The following is a 16,923-nucleotide window of genomic DNA, read 5'->3' on the forward strand; positions in this document are numbered from 1 at the left end:
CTAAAGCACCCTGTACTTAAGGCTAACATTTTTTCACTAAGACATGCATAAGAATAGAATGATCTGATTCAGATGTTTAACACACCAAAAAGAACACCTTTTAGCTGCTTCACCTTGCAGGCTGATTCATTACATTCAATAGTAATTTAAAAGCAAAACAGGCTAATCTTAATTTTAGGTACTTTTCAGTCTTGGTTAATGTCATTCAGTTATAATGTTATGCTGCTGCATTGACCTTAAGTAACATTTTTCACATGCCCTAGAAGTTATTAATGAAAGATGTCTCTTCATCTGAGCCGTTCTTTCCTTTTTTAATTAAATTTCTCCTCTTTTCTGTTTCTTTCATTTACCTGAATTTTGCAGTCATTGCTGAGGTAACGTCTTCTGTTATTGCCCTGGAACGAATCGGCTAGAAACAGCCCAATCAGCCAGAAAATTGGGAATCATAAAAACATAATTTTAGCTGATAGTTTAAACCATATTGAAGAACAAGTAGTAAAAGTTGAGAGATTCAGTTAAACCCAAGATGGCAGGCAAAATATTGTGAATAAGCATTGTTTAAAAAATCCTGTAGAGATATTTTGAAGTATTTGATGGCATTATTAAAATTAGGCTCTTAATAGTAAACACGTTTGCTAAGGCCTGGTAAATCAATAGAAGTTCACTTCAACCTCGAGCGACAATGTTATGTCTTTGTACTGAATGTTGCACCCGTTGTCCTTTATTGGTGCATTGTGGACTGCTTCATTGTACTCATGTATACGCTCTTCTTTAACTGGATAGCATGCACATAAAAGCTTTTCATTGTACCTCGGTACATATGACAATAATAAACTCAGCAGTTCCTTCCGACACAACTGAAATGCAGGCCCAAGTGTATAATATTGCATAGACAGATTATTTCACAGACTTTCTCGGATAAGAGACAAGAGGATGCGGATGATTAGAGTTACTGCAATTTGTTTTCCTCATTTCCCTTGTTTATTAAGAGTGACGGGAGCATTGGTATATTTTTTTAAGAGTAGACTTTTCCCCTTTAGCTTGTTCTGCCATTAATTTTGGTGCTTAACATCACTTTTGGCGGCGCGACTCACCCGTTGCAGCGGCCCCTACAGCCTGTCTGTCTTTTTTTTATTTTTTGTCTAGTTAAATGTAGTGTTGGTGTTTTTTTAACGCTGGTTTTAAATGTGTATATGTGGGGGGGGGGGGGGGAAGGGGGAAAGGGGAAACTGTTTAAAATCTCTTCCCTGTCCGGGAGACCCGCCCTTTTCCCTGTCGGGTCTCCGTTGTCGTTGGGGCCTAGCACCGTGGAGCGGCCTCCAACCTGAACGACCCGGGGGCTCGGGAGACTGCGGAGCTGCGGACTACTCACCATCGTGGGGCTGGCCGGCCTCTGAGCGTGGGGAGCAGTGGTGACTCGCTGCTGCGACTTGACTCCTGGGGCTCGGAGGCTCCAGCAATGCAGCCGCAGGTCCGGTGGACTGGGACATCGGGAGCTCGCGGGTCCGGGGGAGAGACCGCTTCCCGGAGCTCCCGCAACGCGACTTCTCCAGCCCGTGTCGCGGGGTTGGAACGACCCGGAGCGGGGACGTACATCGCCCGGCACAGCTTCATGGCCGTGGGACATTCCAGCGCCCGCCGGGGGCTCCAACATTGTGACTTTTAGACCAGGAGCGGGGCCGTAAATCGCCCGGCACGGCCTAAAATGGCCGTGGAACTTAGCATCGCCCGCCTGGGGCTTGGACATCGGGAGAGAAATGGAGAACAGGGGAGAGAAAAGACTTTGCCTTCCATCACAGTGGGTTCACTGTGATGGATGTTTGTGTGAATTAAATTGTGCGTATGTCTAGGAAATTGTCTTTGTATGGCTGTGGAAACGGAATTTCGTTTGAGCCTCACTGAGGCTCAAATGACAATAAATGGTATTGTATTGTAATCGGGAAATCTAAGGGTGATTTCTAACCAGCTGGGTGGGAGGTATGGGATGAAAGTGAGCAACATAACTGTGGAGCAAAAAAGTAGGCAAAACAGCTTGAGGAAGGATGTTTTGCTTGAAATTACTTCCAATGGCAAAATTAAATTCTAACTCCGTGGTTCAAAGCAAATTGTGGGCGTAAGTCTAGATTAATATTGCAGAAGTTCTAAAACCACACAATTAGAGAAAATCTTCCACAAAATATTTGCCTATTCTCAGATTTCCCCTGGATGCCACAGCAATACTAGTAGGTATTTAAACATTGACGGTTAATCAGTATTTAAAATAAATGTTAATTGTTCTTTAACTCAAACACCGTTATAAACATCTTGTAAAATTTATTGATGAAATGTGTGTTCAGGTTGAGGCATTGCATCTAGTCTTCGATCTGGGGACCAATTTTTAATTATGAATTTGATGATTGGAATCTAGTTTTAACTTTTTGGTGCATTGAGCTTTGGACAATGACTGTAACGTAAAGTTTGTCACTCTTTCAGGGCCTTTCCCATGCGATATTTGCGGTCGGCAGTTTAACGACACAGGAAATCTCAAACGACACATTGAATGCACTCATGGAGGGAAAAGAAAGTGGACTTGTTTTATTTGTGGGAAGTCTGTCAGGGAAAGGTAAAAGGATCTGCTCTGGAAGCTTTTTCTAAATTGTTTGTAACTAACTAATTGATGAATCGATTTGAGCGCAAAGTATTTTTTTGTCATCTTGCACGAACGAGACAAAGTTGAAGTAATTTTGATAACCTACTTTGTTTTCAGCTACTTGAAAACTTTCTCCTATTTGACAAAACCCAGAAGTAACGCTCATTTTATTTTTAAAAACAGAACCACATTAAAAGAGCATCTTCGGATCCACAGTGGGGAAAAGCCACATCTTTGCAGCATTTGTGGACAGAGTTTCCGTCATGGTAGTTCATACAGGTAAGAACACAAAGACTGTGCTGATTATTGCCTCAAACGGATTCATTTAAGTTATTGTGACCTTTAATTACAGTGCCCTCCATGATGTTTGGGACAAAGACCCATCATTTATTTATTTGCCTCTATACTCTACAATTTGTGATAGAACAAATCATGTGGTTAAAGTGCACATTGCCAGATTGTATTAAACGGTATTTTTATACATTTTGGTTTCACCATGTAGAAATTGCAGCTGTGTTTATACATAGTCCCCCCGTCCCCCCCCCCCCCCCCCCCCCCATTTCAGGGCACCATAATGTTTGGGACACATGGCTTCACAGTTGTTTGTAATTGCTCAGGTGTGTTTAATTGCCTCCTTAATGCAGGTATAAGAGCGCTCTCTGCACCTAGTCTTTCCTCCAGTCTTTCCATCACATTTGGAAACTTTCATTGCTGTTTATCAACACGAGGACCAAAGTAGTGCCAATGAAAGTCAAAGAAGCCATTATGAGACTGAGGAACAAGAATAAAACTGTTAGAGACAGCATCCAAACCTTAGGCTGACCAAAACCAACTGTTTGGAACATCATGAAGAAGAAAGAGAGCACTGGTGAGCTTACTAATCGCAAAGGGAATGGCAGGCCAAGAAAGACCTACACAGCTGATAAAGAAAAATCCTCAAACACCTGTCCATCAGATCATAAACATTCTCATGAGTCAGGTGTGGATTTCTCAATGACCACTGTCCACAGAAGACTTCATGAACAGAAATACAGAGGCTACACTGCAAGATGTAAGCCACTGGTTAGCTGCAAAAATAGGATGGCCGGGTTACAGTTTGCCAAGAAGTACTTAAAAGAGCAACCAGAGTTCTGAAAAATGGTCTTGTGGACAGATGAAACGAAGATTAACTTATATAGAAACATAGAAATTAGGTGCAGGAGTAGGCCATTCGGCCCTTCGAGCCTGCACCGCCATTCAATATGATCATGGCTGATCATCCAACTCAGTATCCCGTACCTGCCTTCTCTCCATACCCTCTGATCCCCTTAGCCACAAGGGCCACATCTAACTCCCTCTTAAATATAGCCAATGAACTGGCCTCGACTACCCTCTGTGGCAGGGAGTTCCAGAGATTCACCACTCTCTGTGTGAAAAAAGTTCTTCTCATCTCGGTTTTAAAGGATTTCCCCCTTATCCTTAAGCTGTGACCCCTTGTCCTGGACTTCCCCAACATCGGGAGCAATCTTCCTGCATCTAGCCTGTCCAACCCCTTAAGAATTTTATGTTTCTATAAGATCCCCTCTCAATCTCCTAAATTCTAGAGAGTATAAACCAAGTCTATCCAGTCTTTCTTCATAAAACAGTCCTGACATCCCAGGAATCAGTCTGGTGAACCTTCTCTGCACTCCCTCTATGGCAATAATGTCCTTCCTCAGATTTGGAGACCAAAACTGTATGCAATACTCCAGGTGTGGTCTCACCAAGACCCTGTACAACTGCAGTAGAACCTCCCTGCTCCTATACTCAAATCCTTTTGCTATGAAAGCTAACATACCATTCGCTTTCTTCACTGCCTGCTGCACCTGCATGCCTACTTTCAATGACTGGTGTACCATGACACCCAGGTCTCGCTGCATCTCCCCTTTTCCTAGTCGGCCACCATTTAGATAATAGTCTGCTTTCCTGCTTTTGCCACCAAAATGGATAACCTCACATTTATCCACATTATACTGCATCTGCCAAACATTTGCCCACTCACCCAGCCTATCCAAGTCACCTTGCAGTCTCCTAGCATCCTCCTCACAGCTAACACTGCCCCCCAGCTTAGTGTCATCCGCAAACTTGGAGATATTGCCTTCAATTCCCTCATCCAGATCATTAATATATATTGTAAATAGCTGGGGTCCCAGCACTGAGCCTTGCGGTACCCCACTAGTCACTGCCTGCCATTGTGAAAAGGACCCGTTTACTCCTACTCTTTGCTTCCTGTTTGCCAGTCAGTTCTCTATCCACATCAATACTGAACCCCCAATGCCATGTGCTTTAAGTTTGTATACTAATCTCTTATGTGGGACCTTGTCGAAAGCCTTCTGGAAGTCCAGATACACCACATCCACTGGTTCTCCCCTATCCACGCTACTAGTTACATCCTCGAAAAATTCTATAAGATTCGTCAGACATGATTTACCTTTTGTAAATCCATGCTGACTTTGTCCAATGATTTCACCACTTTCCAAATGTGCTGCTATCCCATCTTTAATAACTGACTCTAGCAGTTTCCCCACTACCGATGTTAGACTAACTGGTCTGTAATTCCCCGTTTTCTCTCTCCCTCCCTTCTTAAAAAGTGGGGTTACGTTTGCTACCTGCCAATCCTCAGGAACTACTCCAGAATCTAAAGAGTTTTGAAAGATTATTACTAATGCATCCACTATTTCTGGAGCTACTTCCTTAAGTACTCTAGGATGCAGCCTATCTGGCCCTGGGGATTTATCGGCCTTTAATCCATTCAATTTACCCAACACCACTTCCCGGCTAACCTGGATTTCACTCAATTCCTCCGACTCCTTTGACCCGCGGCCCCCTGCTATTTCCGGCAGATTATTTATGTCTTCCTTAGTGAAGACGGAACCAAAGTAGTTATTCAATTGGTCCGCCATATCCTTGTTCCCCATGATCAACTCACCTGTTTCTGACTGCAAGGGACCTACATTTGTTTTAACTAATCTCTTTCTTTTCACATATCTATAAAAACTTTTGCAGTCAGTTTTTATGTTCCCTGCCAGTTTTCTTTCATAATCTATTTTTCCTTTCCTAATTAAGCCCTTTGTCCTCCTCTGCTGGTCTCTGAATTTCTCCCAGTCCTCCGGTATGCTGCTTTTTCTGGCTAATTTGTACGCATCATCCTTCGCTTTGATACTATCCCTGATTTCCCTTGTTATCCACGGATGCACTACCTTCCCTGATTTATTCTTTTGCCAAACTGGGATGAACAATTTTTGTAGTTCATCCATGCAGTCTTTAAATGTCTTCCATTGCATATCCACCGTCAACCCTTTTAGAATTAATTGCCAGTCAATCTTGGCCAATTCACGTCTCATACCCTCAAAGTTACCTTTCTTTAAGTTCAGAACCATTGTTTCTGAATTAACAATGTCACTCTCCATCCTAATGAAGAACTCAACCATATTATGGTCACTCTTGCCCAAGGGGGCACGTACAACAAGACTGCTAACTAACCCTTCCTCATTACTCAATACCCAGTCTAAAATAGCCTGCTCTCTTGTTGGTTCCTCTACATGTTGATTTAGATAACTATCCCGCATACATTCCAAGAAATCCTCTTCCTTAGCACCCCTGCCAATTTGATTCACCCAATCTATATGTAGATTGAAGTCACCCATTATAACGGTTTTGCCTTTGTCGCATGCATTTCTAATTTCCTGTTTGATACCATCTCCAACTTCACTACTACTGTTAGGTGGCCTGTACACAACACCCACCAGCGTTTTCTGCCCCTTAGTGTTTCGCAGCTCTACCCATACCGATTCCACATCCTCCAAACTAATGTCCTTCCTTTCCATTGCGTTAATCTCCTCTCTAATCAGCAACGCTACCCCACCTCTTTTCCTTTCTCTCTATCCCTCCTGAATATTGAATATCCCTGGATGTTCAGCTCCAAGCCTTGGTCACCCTGGAGCCATGTCTCCGTGATCCCAACTATATCATAGTCATTAATAGCTATCTGCACATTCAACTCATCCACCTTATTACGAATGCTCCTTGCATTGAGACACAAAGCCTTCAGGCTTGTTTTTACAACACTCTTACCCCTTATACAATTATGTTGAAAAGTGGCCCTTTTTGATTTTTTCCCTGGTTTTGTCAGAGTGATGGCAAGAGCAAAACTTCCCAAGATCCAAAGCATACCACCTCATCTGTGAAACACAGTGGTGGGGGTGTTATGGTCTGGGCAAGTATGGCTGCTGAAAGTACTGGCTCACTTATCTTCATTGATGATACAACTACTGATGGTAGTAGCATAATGAATTCTGTGTATAGATATATCCTATCTGCTCAAGTTCAAACAAATGCCTCAAAACTCATTGGCCGTCGGTTCAGTCTACAGCAAGACAATGATCCCAAACATACTGCTAAAGCAACAAAGGAGTTTTTCAAAGCTAAAAAATGGTAATTTCTTGAGTGGCCAAGTCAATCACCCGATCTGAACCCAATTGAGCATGCCTTTTATATGCTGAAGAGAAAACTGAAGGGGACTAGCCCCCAAAACAAGCAGAAGCTAAAGATGGCTGCAATACAGGCCTGGCAGAGCATCACCAGAGAAGACACCCAGCAACTGGTGATGTCCATGAATCGCAGACTTCAAACACGCCCTTCGGTCAACCGAGTCCACACCAAACAGCGATTTTATTTCTTACCCCCCCCGTGCACTAACACTATGGACAGTGTTTACAATTTTACTGAAGCAAATTAACCTACAAACCTGTATGCCTTTGGAGCGAGGGAGGAAACCGGAGCACTCTGAGAAAACCCATGCGTTCACAGGGAGAATGCACAAACTCTGTACAGGCAGCACTCATAGTCAGGATTGAACCCTGAGTCTCTGACGCCGTACGAGGGAGCAACTCTACCGCTGCACCGCAGTGGGGTTGATTTTGAGTAGCAAGAGATGCTATTTGAACATCTTTGTAATCTTATGTTTTGTTACTAGATTACATCTCCGTGTGCATCATGATGACAAACGCTATGAATGTGAAGAATGTGGGAAAACCTTTATTCGCCATGACCATCTCGCCAAACATAGAAAAACCCATTCAGGTAAAGTAGCTGGGGAAATTAATGCCTTTTGTGGATGTTAGTTTGATTTCTGAATGTTTTTCAGATTTTTTTCTGTCCTACCTATAAATTATTAGAGGTCACTAATCACTAATGTTACATTTTTCTCACCTTAGCCATGTTAAATTTTAAAATGTCTAATTCCTGCACTGCATGATTTCACTTGGAGACCTTTGATTTGCATGAATATTTTTGTTACTGGACTAATTTCACAAAATATGAAATAAATTTAGTTGTTTTGCTTTAAGCATTTGGTCATTGCTTTGAAGAAATGAAGTTGTATTATCTAGAATCTATTTCTATATAATAATCATTTTATAACTTTTTCTCAAAAGGCGAAAAAGCTCATCAATGTGAAGAATGTGGAAAATGTTTTGGCCGTAGGGATCACCTGAGTGTTCATTACAGAAGTGTTCATTTGGGAGAAAAGGTCTGGCAGAAGTAAGTCAAATACCTGCTTGATTTGAAATTGCTCAGTTTAATATTTGAAGTTTACGGGGAAAGAAATGTGTGATATTTTAAATTAGATTAAAACGTGGTGCAGCGGTAGAGTTGTTGCCATACAGCGCCGGGTTTAATCCCGTCTACGGGTGCTGTCTGTGCGGCGTTTGTGCGTTCTCCCCGTGAATTGCGTGGGTTTTCTCCGAGATCTTCGGTTTCCTCCCACACTCCAAAGGCGTACAGGTTTATAGTTGATTGGCTTGGTAAAAAAAAATATGTCCCTAGTGTGTGTAGGATAATGTTAATATGCAGGGATCGCTGGTCGGCGCGGACCCAGTGGGATGAAGGGCCTGTTTCCACGCTGTATCACTAAACTAAATTATGCAATTTTAATCAAAAATTCCTTCTATAAGAGACATACAGCACGGAAAGAAGCACATAAGCTTCACTCGTCCATGCTGATCAAGGTGCCCCATCTAGTCTTGATCTTTTGGTCCACATCTCTCTAAATCTTTCCAATCCACGTACCAATCCAAGTGGTTTGCAAATGTCGTAATTATACCTGCCTCATCGACCTCTGGTAACTCACTTCATGTACCTACCACTCTGTACTATATAGAGTCAAGCTCATTGAGTGTTGCTGAAACTGCACCCATAGAGTCAGAGAGCATTGGAAAAAGGCCCTATGGCTCAACCTGCCCAGACTGACCTCTAGGAAAGTGAAGAGTTATCTATCACATTCCTGACGAGCCTTGTGGAAAGTGGACAGCATTTGGGGAGTGAGGAGGTGAGATTCTTGCCTCATGGGTTCTGACCTGCTCTTGTAGCCACATTGTGTGTATGACTACTTCAGTTCAGTTTCTCATAGACTCCAGGATATTAATGGGGACACATTTATTGATGGCAAGGGCTGAGATAGGGGTTGATAGATAGATTTTTCTGTTGCATAGACAAAGGCCTTCAACCGAATTAGACTGTACCAGCCTGAGCAAGTCACTGCAGTAGAGGTTGCACATTCTAGCCATGTTAATCTGGTGCTGGAGGGAATTACTGGCTGTGAGACTAACTAGATTGATTGAAAAATGCAGCATGGAAACAGACCCTTCGGCCAACCGTGTCCACGCCGACCATCGATCACCCGTTCACACCAACTCTATGTATCCCACTCCCTCCACGGTAGGGGCAATTTGCAGAGGGCAATTAACCTACAGAACCGCACATCTTTGGTATGTGGGAGGAAACTGGAGCACCTGGTGGAAATCCATGCAGTCACAGGGAGAACGTAGAAATCCCACGCTGACAATATTTATGCTGAATTAAACCCAGGTCTTTGGCTCTGAGCGAGCAGCTGTACCCGCTGTGCCACTGTGCTGACCAAACTAAGCCAGCCATTGACAGGAAATGGAATCGGTATTCTGATATTGAGTAACAGTCAAAGAAAGTGAATACCCTTAGTTGGATGAAGGGATGACACATTACAAACTAGACATTGGACAAGATATTTAATTAACTGAGTAAATGAAGGATTTGGAAGCAATAGAGCATGCCATTGATCTACACGTAGAAGACTGAGCACTCATTGGATGGGCTAATAATGAAAGCAGCACTTTATGGGTCAAACACTGAAGAATTTGATGTCAAAGTGCTGTGTTGCTGTCATGCCTTTCTTGAGTGTTGCTGTGGCAATATTCTCTGTCTTCTGACAGTGGAGGGAGGAGGCGGTGTGCAAGATCACTAAATGTACAGTATTGGTACAATTATTTCAATTGCCTTCAATAGTCTCCACCGTAGTAGGTAAATATTAAAATTAGGAGTTACAGTGGCTTGCAAAAGTTTTCATACCCCTTGAACTTTTCCACATTTTGTCACGTTACAACCACAAACGTAAATGTATTTTATTGGGATTTTATGTGATACACCAACACAAAGTGGTGCATAATTGTGAAGTGGAAGGGAAATGATACATGGTTTTCAATTTTTTTTACAAATAAAAACTGAAAAGTGTGGCGTGCAAAAGTATTCAGCCCCCCTGAGTCAATACTTTGTAGAACCACCTTTCGCTGCAATTACAGCTGCAAGTCTTTTGGGGTATGTCTCTACCAGCTTTGCACATCTAGAGACTGACATTTTTGCCCATTCTTCTTTGCAAAATAGCTCGAGCTCAGTCAGATTGGATGGAGAGCGTCTGTGAACAGCAATTTTCAAGTCTTGCCAGAGATTCTCAATTGGATTTAGGTCTGGACTTTGACTGGGCCATTCTAACACATGAATATGCTTTGATCCAAATCATTCCATTGTAGCTCTGGCTGTATGTTTAGGGTCGTTGTCCTGCTGGAAGGTGAACCTCCGCCCAGGTCTCAAGTCTTTTGCAGACTCTAACAGGTTTTCTTCCAAGATTGCCCTGTATTTGGCTCCATCCATCTTCCCATCAACTCTGACCAGCTTCCCTGTCCCTGATGAAGAAAAGCATCCCCACAGCATGATGCTGCCACCACCATGTTTCACAGTGGGGATGGTGTGTTCAGGGTGATGTGCAGTGTCAGTTTTCCGCCACACATAGCGTTTTGCATTTAGGCCAAAAACTTCAATCCTGTGGACAGATTCTCCCACCTGAGCTGTGGATCTTTGCAGCTCCTCCAGAGTTACCATGGGCCTCTTGGCTGCTTCTCTGATCAATGCTCTCCTTGCCCGGCCTGTCAGTTTAGGTGGACGGCCATGTCTTGGTAGGTTTGCAGTTGTGCCATACTCTTTCCATTTTCAGATGATGGATTGAACAGTGCTCTGTGAGATGTTCAAAGCTTGGGATTTTTTTTATAACCTAACCCTGCTTTAAACTTCTTTACAACTTTATCCCTGACCTGTCTGGTGTGTTCCTTGGGCTTCATGATGCTGTTTGTTCACTAATGTTCTCTAACAAACCTCTGGGGCCTTCACAGAACAGCTGTATTTATACTGAGATTAGATTACACACAAGTGGACTCTATTTACTAATTAGGTGACTTCTAAAGGCAATTGGTTGCACTGGATTTTATTTAGGGGTATCAGAGTAAAGGGGGCTGAATACTTTTGCGCGCCACACTTTTCAGTTTTTTATTTGTAAAAAAATTTGAAAACCATGTATCATTTTCCTTCCACTTCACAATTATGTGCCATTTTGTGTTGGTCTAGCACATAAAATCCCAATAAAATACATTTACGTTTGTGGTTGTAACGTGACAAAATGTGGAAAAGTTCAAGGGGTATGAATACTTTTGCAAGCCACTGTATGTGGGTAGAATGTTCACTGAGCTTTGGATGATGAACAATGACAACAAAAACATCTAACATTTTTCCAAAGACAGATACGCAGCTTCAAGCTAACTCAGCAGGTCAGGCAGCATCACTGGAGAAAAAGGATAGGTGGCGATCTAAGAGTCCCGACCTAAAATGTCATTCTTTAACTCCGGTGATGCTGGCTGACCCGCTGAGTCACTCCAGCATTGTGTGTCTGTCTTATCTTTTGTATAAAACAGTATCTGCAGTTCTTTGATTCTAACATTTTTCCATACCGATTACAGGTACAAAGCCGCTCTTCATCAATGTGAAGTATGCAAAAAAGAATTTAAAGGAAAATCAAGCTTGGATATGCATTTCAGGACGCATTCAGGTATCTGGATAATACGCTTTGTGACAGCCTTCACAGCTGTGATCTATTTCACTTTGCTCTCTTCCTCCGTCTTATTAATTTCATTAAACTTCCCATTAATTTCTCTAATCTGCATTTGAGATTCATAAGTAATCATATTTTGCATGCAAAGTTTCAATGGTTGTCAAGAGGTGTTTAAATTATTGGATTTTTATCCAACACAAGGGTATCAAAGGTTATGCAAAGAAGACAGGAGAACGGGGTTGAGAGGGGAAATTTAGATCAGTCATGATCGAATGGTGATGCAAACTCGATGGGTCAAACGGCTTAATTCTGCTCCTATGTCTTATGATCTTATGTTTGTATTATTGATCCAGCGATGTAAGTTCGAATCCTGTTGCAGCAGCTGAGGAATCTACATTGCGTCAATTTGGAATTAAATGTACTCAATGTAATTTGGAATTAAAAATCTAGTAACAGTGACCATGAAGTTATCTCCATCCATATCCTATAAAGGATTTATTTATAATGGGCAGCACTGTGGTGCAGCTGTAGAATTGCTGCCTTACAGTGTTTGCAGCACCATGGACCCGGGTTCAATCCTGTCTACAGAGGCTGTCTGTACGGAGTTTGTATGTTCTCCCTATGACCATGTTTGTTTTCTCTGAGATTTTGAGGAATAGATCGGGTAGATGCACAGTGTCTTGCCCAGAGTAGGTGAATCGAGGTGAACAAGCTGCCAGAGCTTGTGGCTAGTGGAGGCAGGGACTATCCCAATATTTAAGAAGCATTTAGACAGGTACATGGCTCGGACAGCTTTGGGGGGATATGGACCAAACGCAGGCAGGCGGGACTAGTGTAGCTGGGGCATGTTGGCCGGTGTGGGCAAGTTGGGCCGAAGGACCTGTTTCCACACCGTATCATTCTCTAAAAAAATCTGTAGATAATTAAAAAATTCAAAATAGTAATTAGTTTCCAAGATTGACCCAAGAATAATGATTTCAAAATTGAACATAAACCCCTATAACACAATTCATATCTGAACTACCTCCCTGAATTGTCTGTTTTTCAAAAATTCAATGTTGGCTAATCATAAGGCAGATTTTCCATAATATGGGGCACAAAGTGTGAACCATTTTCCAGACCAAATCAATTTTACATGAGCTGCATCTGCACCTGGACCATTTTCCAGGCAGCTTAGCTAGTGTCTGGTGCAATCTCTGCATTCATTCTTAACTACCCTCTCAGGGAAACATGAGAACATTGGTGCAGGAATCAAGTGCTTGCATGCCTTTTTGAGTTTTGGAATCGGTTCTATTAACCGATTCCAAAACTCTATTTCTTAGAATATCTGCAAACCTGCAAGCCCTTTGAATAATATCACAATTTTATACTCAATCTATCCTGACGTATTGTGGTCTAAGAAAATGTGTAGAGGGATATCATTTGTCAGCCTTTCAAATGTCATGGAGTCAAAAGATTAATTATACATGGTAGAAACCTGCAATGCACAGCGATTAACTAGTATTTCAATAAAAAGCCACAGTACAGGTGCACAACCTTTTATCCGAAGATCCAAATAACGAAAACCTCCGAATAGCGGCCATTTTTTCGGTCCTTGAAGAAAGGTCCTTGAAAACGTTCACCGAGGGCGGCCCGCAGAGGTGACAGCGGAACCTCCGGTCGGTCCTCGAAGAAAGGGGAACTAAATCCCCATTCATAAAAGAGAAGGTGAGGGTATATTGCGCGGGTGGGTTAATAATTGACAATATGCTGCTGCCTGCCCGCTGAATTAAAAAGTTCCCACGGTGGACTCACGATATACAGTGTTTCGTGAGTCTTGCGTGGGAACTTTTTAACTCAGCGGGGCAGGCAGCAGCAGATTGTCGCTCGCTTCAGTATCACCCCACCTACACCCCTCTGTTTCCCGGCCATGTGTGTGACCCCTTCCCTCCCCTCTCCAGCTCCCCGCCCATTGCACCGGCGCGGGGGCTTTGCACTGTCTTCACGTCGGCGATTGCAGCAGGACCGTGTCAGGACCAATTAGACACCGACCACCAGGCCCACCGCAAGCACGGAGATCCCAGAGACCCACAGCCAACAGCAGCCCAGCCCAGCCCCACTCCAACTACAGAGGAACCTGGGTTGCGGATGACGGGGCGCAGCTCGGGGCGTCGTAGGGGCCCATCGGGGAGCGGCCACTCAAAGCCACGCCGGGAGATGTAGGGCCCTGCCCCGGTCTTGATGTTGGAGCCCCCGGCGGGCGCTAGCAAGTCCGCGGCAATTGACAGCCGCGCCGGGCGTTGTAAGGCCCCCCTCCAGGTCACTCTCAACCTCTATGATGTTTGCTCTCAACCCCGTAATTCGGGCGGGAGAAGTCTCCGCTGCCGGTGCCCCGCAAAGCAGTCTCCCACCGGAGACCCGCGAGCTCCCGGTGTCACCATCCACCGGAGTCGGGTCGCAGCAGCGCGCCCCCGCAGCTCTCCACGCTCCGAAGCTGGCTAGCTCCACGGAGGTAGGTCCGTAGGTCCACAGCTCCCACCGCCGCCCACCGACCCCCAGGCCCACTGCAAGCACGGAGATCCCAGAGACCCACAGCCAGCAGCAACTCCAGCCCAGCCCCGCTCCAACTCCAGAGGAACACGTAGGGACAGAAGCTGATGGTGTGCAAGGTACGTCTTGTTCTTGGGGTGGCGGATGAGGGGGCGCAGCTCGGGCTGTGGGCGAACTGCCACTTGTCGCTGTAGCGGCCAAAGATCATAGAGGAGCTCCTCTATGATCTTTGGTAGCGGCCCATCGGGGAGCGGATTCCTCTGGAGTTGGAGGGGGAGGGGGGTATTGTGCTGTTTGATCGCCCCCTGCTATCCCAGGGACAGGGAGACACAGCGGCTTTTTAGACTGGTGGGCAATCACTTCCAAAGTTCTGCCCACACAGTCAGTACACCTCTCCTACACTGTATTTCATACAAACATTTATTCTGCAAGAAAAAACGACATTGAAGACTCAAACTCGCGATCGAGTAACTGCCAGGATCAAGGCGCAAACTCGCGACCTTGCGGATATGAGCCGAGCACTCTACCACTGAGCCAGCCATTAAAATCTACGCTAAAAAATTTCCATTCCGAAGACCGACAAATTCTGAATTACGAAAAGTGTCTGGTCCCAAGGCTTTCGGATAAAAGGTTGTGCACCTGTATTCATATTTCACCTGTATCCAAAATTCTCTTTTGATCTTAAGCCCCAAATCTTACAATATAGATGGAGAAAATTTCCTATGCATTTTGGGATACTTGCTTTTTGTTCTAAAAAATGTTGAACTTTGCTTTCATTGGTCCGATAATGATCTTTGTAAGATTACACATAATTTGGTTTGGACTTGATTATGTAGCATTAATCCAGGTACCCCTTTTACTAAGATCTTTGGTAGACAAAAGTGCTGGAGAAACTAAGCGGGTGCAGGCAGCAGCATCTATGGAGTGAAGGAAATAGGCAACGTTTCGGGCCGAAACCCTCTTCAGCCCGAAACGTTGCCTATTTCCTTCGCTCCATAGATGCTGCTGCACCCACTGAGTTTCTCCAGCACTTTTGTCTACCTTCGATTTTCCAGCATCTGCAGTTCCTTCTTAAATACTAAGATCTTTGTTTGAAAATCATAATTCAGAAAAGATTAGTGAGGAATGTATCGTAATCTGCTTTAAGGCTCAGAATAAAACATAGCCAAGGTGTTTTCTTTGCCACAGGTGAAAAGCCCTATAAATGTCAAGTTTGTAACCAAGCATTTCGAATTAAGAAGACTTTAACAAAACACATGGTCATCCATTCAGATGCCCGCCCATTCAACTGTCATCATTGCAATGCAACTTTCAAACGGAAAGACAAATTGAAGTATCATATGGATCATGTTCATGGCACTAAGTCTATAGAACAGCCAATTGTGGCTGCTTGTGAAATGAAAATGGTATCTCAGGAGTTGTTATATGCACAGGATGGAAAAATGTACCAAACAGAAGCTAAATCATATTTGCATCAAAATAAGGACTATTCAACAGAGAAAACAGCGATTCAGAACCTTCATGGAGATGTGACACTTGTACCAGTACGGATAGGTGCTGTTACTGTACAGTCTGATGCACCAACACATACTGCAACTTTGGGTTCACAACCTCACAGCCTCCTTCACCCCCAACAACCATCTCAGCAGACTGATTTTCAACGAGCCACAGACCTTGCATTTTTGGAGAAGTATACCCTTACGCCACAACCTGCCAACATTGTGCATCCGGTTCGTGATGATCAAATGCTAGATGCCAGAGAGCCTTCATATCTCGGAACTTTACTTGGACTTGACACAGGTACACCCGTACAAAGTATTTCCAATGTAGAACATTAAACCCAATGAACAGCACACTGTGGAATTGTCCTATGCAGGAAAGTGAAACTTTTAATTCTAAATTTGATATAAATTGTGTATCATGTTGGTCAATTGGTATGATTTGCTCCCATCATCTGTGTTTTTGTACTGTGGGAATGTTTATAATTATGAATTTTAAAACAATAGATCTGTAATTTTATATTTACTTATGTTCTTCGGTCTATCATCCAAATGCAAGGCTTGGCTCTTCCATATACATTATGTTTTAGCTCCAGTTATAAGATGACAGATTATTTTAAACTATTAAAACCCAAAGATGAATGTTACAGATTAATATTAAAGCAATCATATTTATTATTTGAGTATAATACCTTCATGCTTATTGGAGGATTAAAAGAGATTTGGGTTGTGTCTTCCCTTTTCTTACATGGTTATATCTATGTGAAATTAAATTGACCATGCAACCTGAAAACTTTGGATGTCTAATTCTTTAGAAGCATTTCAGTAAAAAACTAGGTTTCCTGAATTTAGATCCAAGCCAACCAGTATCACATGCATGCTTTAATTCTGACTGGTAGAAATATTTTAGCATTAAATTCAGTCACATCACGATATATTCTCTTTGGTTCTATTGAATGAGAAGGTGAAATCAGCCCCTTATCCTGGAAATGTATTTATGATACTGAAGCATTCATCAATTAAAATCTAAGAAAAGGAATAGGTGACATTTTGGGTCG

The 16,923-nt window shown here is 43.2% G+C and overlaps 1 protein-coding gene across 3 annotated transcripts in view; it reads left to right on the forward strand.

Moving 5' to 3' along the window:
• zbtb41 (zinc finger and BTB domain containing 41) overlaps nucleotides 1-16,658 on the forward strand; it is a 28,354-nt gene extending 11,696 nt beyond the window's left edge. For all 3 annotated transcript variants that reach the window (XM_033027987.1, XM_033027986.1, XM_033027989.1), the window contains 6 exons: nucleotides 2,473-2,602; nucleotides 2,813-2,908; nucleotides 7,623-7,729; nucleotides 8,083-8,188; nucleotides 11,746-11,834; nucleotides 15,555-16,658. In XM_033027987.1, the coding sequence (XP_032883878.1) occupies nucleotides 2,473-2,602; nucleotides 2,813-2,908; nucleotides 7,623-7,729; nucleotides 8,083-8,188; nucleotides 11,746-11,834; nucleotides 15,555-16,204 (1,178 nt within the window). In that variant the 3' untranslated portion in view covers nucleotides 16,205-16,658. The remainder of the gene's footprint in view (nucleotides 1-2,472; nucleotides 2,603-2,812; nucleotides 2,909-7,622; nucleotides 7,730-8,082; nucleotides 8,189-11,745; nucleotides 11,835-15,554) is intronic.
• The last annotated feature ends 265 nt before the right edge of the window (nucleotides 16,659-16,923 follow it).

The sequence above is a fragment of the Amblyraja radiata genome, chromosome 10 (assembly GCF_010909765.2).
Source record: "Amblyraja radiata isolate CabotCenter1 chromosome 10, sAmbRad1.1.pri, whole genome shotgun sequence".
Classification (NCBI taxonomy): domain Eukaryota; kingdom Metazoa; phylum Chordata; class Chondrichthyes; order Rajiformes; family Rajidae; genus Amblyraja; species Amblyraja radiata.